A 13,250-nucleotide genomic window follows, 5' to 3' on the forward strand; every position below is an offset into this window, starting at 1 on the left:
AACACAAATTGCTTACTACCACGTTGTTACTTCCCTATGTAACCTTTGTACACTAAAAATTGGGCCTCCACGGTACCAACCAGTATTCACTCTGAAGATTGCTTAACAAACATAGTGAGGGTCACATCAGCATCGGAAAACCTGGCGCAATTCCCATATGACTGAAATGCATGTTTTCCTTTCCTCATTCCTTGTTTTTGCAACTCAAAGTTCTCACTACACAAATAAGCCAAATCCATAGTTAATAGCCTGGAATGATCACAAATGTTCTTTAACACTGCACAGGATTTCTTCTGGATAAGTGTCAGGTGCCCATTTGGCTCATCATTTTTATTGATCTGTGTCAAACTGAGAGGAGAAAACTAACATTTAAATTGCAAACATTAAAAATTTCACTTAGTCCTGATGAAGGATCTCGGCCCAAAATGCCAACAGTTTACTCGTGTTTGCATGTCAACAGTTTACTCTTTTCCATAGGTGCTGCATGACCTGCGGAGTTCTTCTAGCATTTTGAGTGTGTTGACTTGGATTTCCAGCATTCGCAGGTTTTCTCAAAATTGTGCTTATTATTACTTTATTATAGATCACTTTCACCCCTGTGTTCATAAGGCATATTCATATTAAACATATTGTTTTTCCCTGAAGTCTAATATTTTGCCCTGCCTTATCAAAGATTGCAACCTAGCAAGTAAGAATATTCGTGAGTGTGTATGCATGCACTTAAGTGAGTCTGTTTGTGTTTGTCTACTTGGTCTCAAGCAGCAAAACCTAGCTTTCTTTGCATTGGACCAAGTGTTTCTTCATCAAGTCTATGTCGTAGTTTTTTAAATGTAAAACTAGAGTGGAAGCCAACCATTCACCATTCATGGGAATGTCAAACCAGGAAAGAATAAGATTGCTTACAAAAAACTATGTTCTGTTTATACTTCTACCTCTATCTATTATTAAATCCTAGCTGCAACACAAAGAGACCAGCATTAATGATGTCAATTGGTGCTGCTATAAACAACAGTTGTTACTATCACCTTTCTCCAGTGTGAAGGCTCAGTAAAATAACTTACTTAAGCAAATATCACCAACTTCAAAGATCTTTTTGCTACATCTCCTCAAAAAATGGAATGCCAAATCTTGTTCTGTATTTCTTTAAAATATGCTGCTCAATGGGTTAATGTGTGCAAATGTGCTATCTTTCATCTCTGGGATGAAACAAGTTGATGCAATCTCAATACAAATAGCAGCAGAACTGCAGCAAAACTCCACAAAAAAATCAACATTCAGGTAAAACATGATGACTGGTGCATAGTATGCTTATGAAACATTGTTTTTCTCGCTTTATAAATAAGACACCTTGATATAAAAGTATGTGATTGATGCCGTAATTGGTGTACAGTGTGAAAACAAAGCACTGACATCACTTAACTTGATAAGTACAGAAGCAAACATAAATAAAAAAAGAGGTATATATGCGAAACATCACGAACCTCAACGCACAAACCTTATAGGTCCTAAAATCAGAACAGCGACTAAGTGACTTGTTTATAGAGAGATGAATGCAGTTTTACTTGCACAATTTTGAGATAGTTTTAAAGTTTGAAGCACATGGAATTGATCACATTCTGATCACAAATGAAAATTTGCAGAGATGACAGGAAGAATATCAAAAAAGATTAATTAGTGATGGACAAGCAACGTTAAGGAAATCGATTCTATTCTCAATGAAGAGCATGAAAATTTGATCAAAGTTTTTTTTTCAAAAACCAATTGGAACATGAAGTTGGATGGAGTGAAGATGCATTCCAGCTTCCAACCACATGCTGTGTAAGTAAGTTTCTCCATCTGAAATAAGAATTTAGAATCAAGATATATAAAGCCACCAAGCTGAACAATACATGAATACAGTGCCTTGAAAAAGTGCACAGTCCCCACAACTATTTTCACATTTTACTGTTTCATTTTCTAAATTTAAAATATATTGAAGCAGAATTTTTTGAGCTAATCTACAAATCATTGTGCATCATGTCAAATCAAAAGAAAAATTCCAAAACCTGTCAACAATATACTAAAATTTATAAACCAAAATTGTGAGGCTGAAAAAGTATTCAACCCCATTGTTATGCTAACTTTCATTAGATATAATCAATTACCTTACCACCTCACCCAATTTGTTGATGTAGAAAATTGGAGGACCACCTGTTTTCATGAACTCATAAGAATAAGCACCCCCTCTCTCTGTAAGGTCCAACAGTATGATAAATTTTCAACAGATCGAACCAAAATGAAGACAAAAGAGCATCAAAGACAAGTCACGGAAATGGTATTAGAGAGGCACAAATCAGGGGAAAGATATAAGACCATCTCAAAGGCACTGAACATAGCTCAGAGCTCAGTGTAGTCAATCATGAAAAAGAGGAAAAAATATGAGACCACAGTCACACTGCCTAAGTCAGTCCACCCCTCTAAACCTAGTCGCCAGAGAAGAATGGCATTTGTACGAGAGGCTATTGTGACACCAACAGTCACTCTGAGTGAGCTGCACAAGTCAGTGGCTCAAACTGGAGATGAAGTCAGAGCTTCACAATCTCTAAGGCCTTGCACAAAAAAGGTATTGTTGGAAGACTGGCAAGAAAGAGCCCTGGCTAAAGAAAAAGCATATCCTTGCCCATAAAGACTTTGCAAAGTGGCACTTAAAATATACTGCAAAGATGTGGAAGAAGGTTTTGTGGTCGGATGAGACCAAAGTGGAAATTTTTGGCCTCAACACTAAGTGGTACATGTGTGTAAATCTAATACTGTGCATCAGCCAGGTAACACCGTCCCTACTGTAAAGTAGGGTGGAGGTAGCATCATGCTATGTGGATGATTTTCAGCAGCAGGGTCTGGATATCTGGTCAGGATTGATGGGAAGATGAATGCTGCTAAATGCAGAGAGATCTTGGATAAAAACCTGCTAATCTCTGCCAGAAAGCTTAGACTAAGGAGGAAGTTTGTCTTTTAGCAGGGCAACGACCCAAAGCACACTGCCAGAGCAACCACAGCGTGGCTCAAATGAAGAAAATTGATGTCCTTGAGTGGCCTAGTCAGAGTCCTAACCTTAACACAACGGAAAATCTCTGGCAAGACCTCAAGATTGCTGTCGACCACCTCTGCCCAACTAACCTGGCACAGCTTGAGCAATGTTGCAAGGAGGAATGGTCAAATCGTGCTCCATCACATCGTGCAAAGCTAATTGAGACTTATCCAAAGATACAACTGGCTGTAATACCTGTGAGAGGTGGTTCACCTAAGTACTGAGAAAAAAGGGACGAGTACATTTGAACTGCTGCCATTTCAGTTTTTGAACTTTTAGTTTTTAATGCCTTACAATTTTCCCTGTTTTTGTGCTCTACGATGTAAAAAAAAGGAGCATGTGATTCACAAATAAAAGTTCACAGTTAAATTGGTCAAAATCCCTGGCTGTGATACTTATTTACGTGAACACAGGGAGAGGGGCTAAACTGTCTAACATTGGTCAATTTTCTAATGTGAACTTGATAAAGTATGGAGATATTTTCAGAGCCTAACTAAAATACTATGGATCATATAATTGTGAAGTAAGTATGATGCCAGCACAGTTCTGAATCAATCCAGACAACCAAGATCACTGATTAAATTAGATAATTCATGGTCTGGAAAAGTACAATTGTCAGCAACATAACTTGCCACATTACTGGAAAGATATTCAGCTGACATCAGCTGTAGCAGAGCAAAAACAAGCATCACTGGGTAGCATTCTTCCGTGCCTGAGAACATTGCATGTATGCCTGCTGAAAACTATCTCATGGTTTTAAAAAAAAACTAGTATACATTCCAACAAGATAATAATTCAACTTAATAAAGGAACTTCAAAAAAATGCTTAAAAGACTTGTCTGGGCATCATCCAAACCACATCTATTTAAAAACTCACTAAAGATGCTCTGAGACTTTTGCTATTCCTGTACAGAGGTATAGAAATGCATCTTTCAAAAATTGATGCAACTCTTACTCTTCTTTTTGACTTCTTCAGTAAAAGACGTCTGGGTATTGAATTAATCAAATCAGTCAAAGCATACCCTTTATTCCAGGATTCCTAGAAAAATTAGCACTGTGTTATAATTTTCCTGAGGAATAAGAACATAAAAATTTTCAAAGCAACACACACAATATACTGGAGGAACTCCGTGGGTCAGGCAGCATTTATGGAAAAGAGTAAACAGTTGATGTTTCAGGCCAAGACCCTTCTTCAGGACTGAAGAAGGGTTCAAATGCATGATAATTAACGTGTTAAAAAAGAAAGGTCACCGTATAATTTTTGCATTTTGAATTTGCTGAATATCCTTCCCCTATCTGCCAAAATGTTCTTGTATTTGATATATTTGGCATTTTGTAATTTTAGTATTATGTTAAACTAGATGTTTTCATTATAGCCACGGAAAACTTGAATATATATCAGACTAATAGATTTAACAGTTTTATAAACAAGAAAATTTAATAATTTATTGATATTACAGTATTCCAGTTAAGATGGCACTACTGAACATGTGCAACAGCTCTTTAGTAGTCAAAAAGGTAAGAAATTTGACAAAAAAACATAACTAAAATACCTTTTTTGAGGTAAATTGTATTAAATTATCACCGCAAACAGTGACGGGGCGAGTGATAACGAGTTCAGGGGACGAGCCGAGATGGTGTGTTGCAGTATCATTGCAGGTGGAGTACCCATGCCCATACATACAGCTGGCCCGGGAGCAATGTTGGCTCACTCTGGGCATCAAAAGAAGAAGTTGGGGCCCAGGCAGAGGAGATCCGCGGTGTCCGTACATCTGGCCTGGATGCAAGGTTGGATCGCTCTGAGGCCAAGCTGATTTGAAATGCTTGAGAGTAGCTTTGGGCTGGGCATCAAAATTTGAGCACGGAGTGAGTTGCTGGGCGACATGGTCTAGATGCAGAGCCGTTCACAGCAGTTAGGTCATAGTGCGAGGTACAATTTGCTGTTTAGGCAATTTAAACGCTAGTTCAGTTCAGAGGCGAGAGCCGATTCTGCTCGCTCTCCGCGATCTTCACTCCTCTCTCTACAGCACCGGAGCCCTTCGCAGTTCCATTGTCTGTTCAATTTAAATGCTGGCACAGGGCGTCAGGATCCGGGGTGAGAGCCAATTTCGCTCATTCTCTACAATGATCAGCTCCATGGCACTGAGGCTATGAAGACCGCCCTGGCTACTGCACTCCGTGCCCACTAATATGATGTACTGATAAGCGAGGCTTTGGGCCTACTCTGGGCTGCTCCAGGCTTCAGACCTTAGGACTCAATTTTGGTTTGGAATGCTGTTGTTCGCTTTAATTGTCTGCATGATTTGTATTTCTTTTCTTTCTCTTGCACATGGAGGGTTTGTCTTTTATTTTTTTTCCCTTTATTTACCATATTTAATGACCAAGCTTTCTATGACAGCATCTACAAACAGTTTTGATAAATCACTGGGAACATTCCAAACGTTCCTGGAGAATTTGTACAAAAAACATTACTTCAATTTGAATATCCACATATGGTAAACTAATACAAGGGAAACAATTCAACTGCTGACACTGCTTTGGATATGTAACATGGTTTTGAGAGTTATGGAGGGCTATGGACCAGGTGCAAGAGATGGGATGAGGTGGAACAACAGGATAACACAGACTGTGTGCGGTAGTGCTCTATGATTCAATGGTGAGTAGAGCAAAGATTTCACTATCTATGACATGATCAAAGCATCCTATTTGGCCAACAATAACTCTCTAGTTAAACAGTGCAATAGCTACAATTGACTGTTAAGTGCAGTTTAATCACACAGATTGCTGGCCAATGTAAAAGATTTGCACTGGTGCATTGATGGACATTCTCAAGTTTCAAGAACATTACCTTGGCCAACCTTTCTCCACTTCTCCATCACACTGCAGATCACCTCATCAGTGGGTGGTATCTCAGATTTTGTTGAGAACAGCTGCTGAGGTGGATCATGTCTTGGATCTCTGCCCCACCTGGTGCAGGTTCCATGACCCCACTGACTTCAGTGGAAATTGTAAGCTCATTGAATCAGAATCTGATTCAGAATCCTTTATTATCGCCAAGTATGTGGACAAAAATACAGGGAATTTGATGTCGGTTTGCCTGAGCTCTCGCTGTACAGAATCAAAAAGCAAACAAAACAATAGTGCAAATAATCGTGAACTATATACAATGAGGTATACCTGTGTATGTAAAGGTGGACTTGGTTTATAATAGACTAAAATTCAAGTGTTCATAAGACTGATGGCATACGGAAAGAAACTGTTCTTGTACCTATTTGTCCTGGCATCCAGTGATCTAAAGCGCCTATCAGAAGGAAGGAGTTGGAACAGGTGATGTCCAGGGTGTGATGGGTCAACAATGATGCTGCTTGCTTGCTTCCTGACTCTAGATGCATATAAGTCCTGGATCGAGGGCAGTTTATAATCCTTTCCCGCAGCCCTGATGGTTCTTTGGAGTCTATTCTATTCTTGTTTGGTAGCTGATCCAAACCTGACAGTGATGGACGAACAGAGAACAGACAGGATTATTCCTGAATAGAATTGAATCAGCAGCTCCTGAGGCAGGTTGTACTTCCAGAGTTGAAGCAGGAAATACAACCTCTGCTGAGCCTTTTTGATAAGAGTGTCTGCGTTGGGTGTCCATTTCAGGTCCTGGGAGATTGTGACACCCAGAAACCTGAAGGTCTCCACAGCAGACACAATACTGTTCAGTATAGTGAGTGGGGGGAGTATTGGGGGGCTCCTCCTGAAGTCCACTGTCATCTCCACAGTCTTTAGCTCCAGATTGTTCTGACCACACCAAAGGGCCAGCCGTTCCACCACCTGTCTGTATGCAGGCATTGTAACCATTGCTACCAATTAGTAAAATGCTTTAAAGTTACAAATATAACAGAACAGATCATTCGCATTAACTGCATATTTTTGGTTTAACTTCAGAAATGAATAACACTGTTGAAACTATAGTAATAGTAATCGTTATCAGCATAGTGAAAAATAATTACAAAAAAAGTCGACTATTTATTCATTTCCATGGATGCTGCCTGACCTGCTGAGTTCCTTGAGCATTTTGTGTGTGTTACCCTGGATTTTCAGTATCTACAGAATCTCTTGAGTTATTAATGTACAGAACTAGATCCAAAATTCTTTAGGCTCTAGGCACTCCAGGGCAAAAGGAGCCATTAAAACATGAAGTACAATAAAATGCTTTAAGAGTAAGGAAACAGAACATTTACATTCTGCTTCAATAACAAAGCAATTTATATCACAATATACTACACAATAAATTGAACAAATTTACAAAGGGGCTCTTGGCAATATGCAATATTTGGATCATTCTCCCAAAGGCCCAGGCCTTCATCTACTCAAGTTATTACTAGCTCATTTCAAATTGTTATATTGTCAGTAATACAGTCATGATCATCCTAAAAAAATAAAAGAGGTCTAGAGCTAAATCGGCATATTATACAAAATAAGAATTACATTCTTAAATTCCCCATATTGATGATATACTACATAAAGACAAACACAAATGCATGCTGTTTAGTAGGTTAACTGGTTATTGTAACTTGTCCCATGATTAGGCTGAGGTTCAATCAGGGGTTGCTAGGTGGTGTGGCTCAAAGGGCCAGAAAGGCCTACTCTACACAGTATCTCTAAATAAATAAATGATAATCTTGACAAGAGTATCAATATTATGATAAAGCCATATGAAATACTTCAAGCTTTCAGATTGTTTTTTACTCAGATTCTCAGTCTGAATGGGACAGAACTGGGTTAGAAGAACATTAATTTACAGGTCACCTCATCAATTTACAGATTACCCCAGAAGGGGAGGTAGGAATATTTTTAATTGTTTCAACTCAACATTTCCCCACTACCTCCTTCTCCCACGAACAATAGGATACAGAATTAATGCCTGTAATTGGTAATATAATTGGTATCTGTTTTAGGCTATGAACTTTATTATTTATTTTGTAATATTTTTATCAAGCAAACAGGGGTTATGATAAATGTGGGAGAATGCCGGCAAGAAAGCATTTAAAAGTAATAACACAAGCTACAATGACCAGTACAGTACTTTTCGGCTCATTACAGCCCAGTGCAACTTAACTTCTGTAGACATCACTTTAATAAAACTTTCCTGTATCACATTTCTATTGCAATTACTCCTCCAATCCCCAAAATCTGCCCTTGAAAGTTGATTCACTTCACAAGGACTAGATTGTATAAGTATCCACTACGTATACTTCTGTTTCTCCGTATTGCATAGTGAGGCAACAGAATACTTCCAATGCTCCCAAATTAAACCTAACACAAGTGTCGTTACATGCAGTATTAAAGGAGCTCTGCATTGTGGTAAAGCTATCATTTGGAAAAAATATTCAACCCAGCACCAACCCCGGCACAGAAAGATGTATAATAAAGCAATTACAGTAAAAGTTATCCCAGTGTTCTTGCTGGTATTAATCCACAAAATTCACCAGTTGGTCATTATCCTTTGTATATTCTATGTGCAAATTATTTGCCTACAAAGAAAAAAAAGTCACTGCACTTCAAAAGTAATTGCTGGCGTGTAGTCTCTGCCATCGTAAGGTGACAAAATAAAAAGAAGATAAAAGATAAAACATGTTAATTTGATGCATCTTTTTCCTTTCCTTCTATGTTCCACAGTCTGTTTCCCAAAACAACTGCCCAAACAATCCATCCATTCTAAGCTCTTGCCATGGGAATCCTGGTGGATGAGGAAATGATTCAAGGATGCCAAAACCTCCTTGGAAAAAAAATGCAACTTCCTCACAGATTCATGCAAACCTTTGACCCTTAACCACTTGAAGCAAAGAAAGAGCATTTGGGATTGCACTGAGAACCTTTATCACATGCATCAGGAGCACAAAGAAGCCCAGCATAAATGATATAAGGAGTGTCTCCCCTCCCCCTTTAAAATTTCCCACAAAAGTATTCCCCATCAAGCACTTTCTCTCCAATCTGTGGTGGTCGATGGGTCCATATTTGACTTATCAGTCACCCCAGAACCCACAGAATTGAAACGGAAGCAGGTCATCCTCAATCCCCAGAGACAGCCTCCCACCATATTCCCAGCGGAAGAACTGCAAGCTGTCATTCGGAGAATACGAAGGTGATGATACCTTTGCTATTTATGGCTTAATGTAATTGAAAACAACCAAGCCAACCTCCCTCCCTATCTCTACCAGTTGTGACACACATGTGAGGCTTTTGAATTTACATACAGTTGAAGTCAGAAGTTTACATACACCTTAGCCAAATACATTTAAACTCAGTTTTTCACAATTCCTGACATTTAATCCTAGAGAACATTCTCTGTCTTAGGTCAATTAGGATCACTACTTTATTTTAAGAATGCGAAATGTCAGAATAATAGTAGAGAGAATGATTTATTTCAGCTTTCATTTCTTTCATCACTTTCCCAGTATGTCAGAAATTTACATACACTTTGTTAGTATTTGGTAGCATTGCCTTTAAGTTGTTTAACATGGGTCAAAAGTTTTGGGTAGCTTTCCACAAGCTTCTCACTGTAAGTTACTGGAATTTTGTTCCTTCCTCCAGACAGAACTGGTGTAATTGAGTCAGATTTGTAGGCCTCCTTGCTCGCACATGCTTTTTCAGTTCTGCCCACAAATTTTCTATCAGATTGAGGTCAGGGCTTTGTGATGGCCACTCCAATATCTTGACTTTGTTGTCCTTAAGCAATTTTCTGACAACTTTGGAGGTATGCTTGGGGTCATTGTCCATTTGGAAGACCCATTTGCAACCGAGCTTTAACTTCCTGGCTGTTGTCTTGAGATGTTGCTTCAGTACATCCACATAATTTTCCTTCCTCATGATACCATCTATTTTGTGAAGTGCACCAGTCCCTCCTGCAGCAAAGCACCTCCACAACATGATGCTGCCACCCCCATGCTTCACGGTTGGGATGGTGTTCTTCGGCTTGCAAGCCTCACCCTTTTTCCTCCAAACATAACGATGGCCATTATGGCCAAACAGTTCAATTTTTGTTTCGTCAGACCAGAGGACATTTCTCCAAGAAGTAACACTTTTGTCCCCATGCACACTTGCAAACTGTAGTCCGGCTTTTTTATGGCGGTTTTGGAGCAGTGGCTTCTTCCTTGTGGAGCAGCCTTTCAGGTAATGTCGATATAGGACTTGTTTTACTATGGATATAGATACTTGTCTACCTGTTTCCTCCAGCATCTTCCCAAGGTCCTTTGCTGTTGTTCTGGGATCGATTTGCACTTTTCGCGCCAAAGTATATTCATCTCTAGGAGACAGAATGCGTCTCCTTCCTGAGCGGTATGACGGCTGCGTGGTCCCATGGTGTTTATACTTGTGTACTATTGTTTGTACAGATGAGCGTGGTACCTTCAGGCGTTTGGAAATTGCTCCCAAGGATGAACCAGACTTGACATCATTTTCTGACCTCAATCCGATAGAAAATTTGTGGGCGGAACTGAAAAAGCGTGTGCGAGCAAGGAAGCCAACAAACCTGACTCAGTTACACCAGTTCTGTCTGGAGGAATGGAACAAAATTCCAGCAACTTACTGTGAGAAGGTTGTGGAAGGCTATCCAAAACGTTTGACCCAAGTTAAACAATTTAAAGGCAATGCTACCAAATACTAACAAAGTGTACGTAAATTTCCGACCCACTGGGAAAGTGATGAAAGAAATAAAAGCTGAAATAAATCATTCTCTCTACTATTACTCTGACACTTCACATTCTTAAAATAAAGTAGCGTTCCTAACTGACCTAAGACAAGGAATGTTTTCTAGGATTAAATGTCAGGAATTGTGAAAAACTGAGTTTAAATGTATTTGGCTAAGGTGTATGTAAACTTCTGACTTCAACTGTATTTAGTGATGGAGATGATTAGAAACATAGAAAACCTATAGCCTATACAACCTATACAGGCCCTTCGGCCCACAATTCTGTGCCGAATACATACTTACTTTAGAAATTACCTAGGGTTACACATAGCTCTCTATTTTTTTGTAAGCTCCATGTACCTATCCAGGAGTCTCTTAAAGACCCTATTGTATCTGCCTCCACCACCGCCGCTGGCAGCCCATTCCACGCACTCACCACTCTCTGCATAAAAAACTTACCCCTGACATCTCCTCTGTACCTACTTCCACACACCTTAACACCGTGCCCTCTCGTGCTAGCCATTTCAGCCCTGGGAAAAAACCTCTGACTATCCACATGATCAATGCCTCTCATCATCTTATACACCTGATGCAATTCTGGTAATTCTCCCACTTGTTGGAAAGTTCAAGACATGAAAACATCTCTCAGATCAAGAAATACTAATAAATCATCAAGGATTACAAAGGTTTGGTTGCCTGTTGCCATCTGCTTTATAGTTGTGAACATGTTGATATGATTTAACGCTTGTAAATCTGAGTGATCATACTATCAGGTGTAACTGTACATGAAATAGATAAAAAAGGAAGTTTGCCAATAAAGAGCAAGAACTCTTCTTTCATCTTGAGAGGGTTATAAAGCAATTAAAATATAGAAATCTACCCAAATAAGTTATACCAAATATATTTTAAGAACACTTACATATATTTCACTGTGGTCAAAGCGCTTTTTGAGATTTTCTAAGAATGTGTCTTCAGTGAGAGGTTCCAAAAGTACACAGTCTCCCACCCCGATCATGTTGTCCAGAAGGGACGTTTTCACTTCTGACTTGGCCATTTTGCCCTAAAATAAAATAGAAAGCAATTAAAACATGGCAGTCTATTTCTACATTCACATTTGCTAGCAATCTTTGTTTGCCTAACTCAGGAAGGTTGATGCCTGCAAAGACATTCTTTTTTCAAATTAACAACGATGAGAGGATACAGGGCCTGAGGGAGTGGAGTTTGAGAAGAAAAGCCAACTGTAACCTTTTCTGAATGATGGAAGAGGCTACAGGTGTCACATGATCTTCAGCTTGAACCTCTTATGACCAGGGCACGTACCTGCAGTGCCTGTACTACATGAACACACCTTCCAGCACTTGATCTGCCATCCAACAGGGCCACAGCTCTTCAGAAACACACCCAGGAAACTTTTTTTAAATGATGGGTATATATACCTCCACTTGTAGCAGTAAATCCCAGAAGTAAATCTTCATTTTTTCCTCCAATTCTTCAGCCAATTTATTTAAATCCATGCCCTCTGACTTCTCAACTAAGTGAAATAAGTACTACCTACTTACTCCAACTAGGTAACCTGTAATCTTATATCCCTCTGTTCAATCTCTTCTCATGTAAGAAAACAATCAATCCCAATTTTCCAGTATTGTCTGATAAATCTTATTTTGCACCTGCTCCCATGCAATCCGTACCTTCCCTGTGTGGATTATACGTTGAAGAAATGCAGTACTAATGCTTTGGCCTAAAAGATATTGACAACTCTAGCACGGAATTATATTCTATACCTCAGAAAGTATTCTGTTTGCATCTTTAACTACCTTGACTATCAGTACTGCTGTCTTTGAGGATCTGTCAAATGCATACACTCTGTTACTCCAAATTTATCATACAACAGTCCACTGTCCAGAGAGCCCTGAAAATTTTTTTTTGTTCTAGGCAGAACTACAGATTGTTGTGCATTAATCATACTTCTATGCTTATGAGATTATATATCACAATTTGAATATCCAGTTCTGTCTTCTGAATTCATAGCTCAGCTATAAAAATTATACGATTCTCCATTAGTACAGATTGAGTGAATGAAAGGTTACTGTATCAATATATCTGGATACTGATAGTTAATTTCTGTTACATGTTTAAACAGTTCACTGCAACGATTAGACCAAGATTAATATCTAAATTAGTTCTCAGAATGTTAATAATTAATAAACTACTTAGGCTGTTAACATATGATTAAGCCACATTTGAATTACTATTTTCACAAGTTTTAATAGTCATATTGCCAAGCTATATCCCTGCTCCACCCATTATAATAATTAAAAGCAATAGAGGTGGAATATGGTTGAATACTCTTGAACTATAAGAGGTACTGACTACTAGAATAATTAGTTCATGATAAGCATACCATTTCAAATTCTGCTTCTCCTGTAGTCTTACTGAATGTTATTTTGATTTTTCCAATACAAACAAATGAATGGGAGAACATAGCAGCCATTTCTATCCTCAGTT

At 38.8% G+C, this 13,250-nt stretch overlaps 1 protein-coding gene across 3 annotated transcripts in view; it reads right to left on the reverse strand.

Annotated features, from left to right (window-relative positions):
• The window catches only part of myo1b (myosin IB), a 275,743-nt gene that overhangs the window by 245,102 nt on the left and 17,391 nt on the right, over nt 1-13,250 (reverse strand). For all 3 annotated transcript variants that reach the window (XM_063051970.1, XM_063051968.1, XM_063051969.1), the window contains exon 2: nt 11,665-11,805. In XM_063051970.1, the coding sequence (XP_062908040.1) occupies nt 11,665-11,799 (135 nt within the window). In that variant the 5' untranslated portion in view covers nt 11,800-11,805. The remainder of the gene's footprint in view (nt 1-11,664; nt 11,806-13,250) is intronic.

The sequence above is a fragment of the Mobula hypostoma genome, chromosome 6 (assembly GCF_963921235.1).
Source record: "Mobula hypostoma chromosome 6, sMobHyp1.1, whole genome shotgun sequence".
Classification (NCBI taxonomy): domain Eukaryota; kingdom Metazoa; phylum Chordata; class Chondrichthyes; order Myliobatiformes; family Myliobatidae; genus Mobula; species Mobula hypostoma.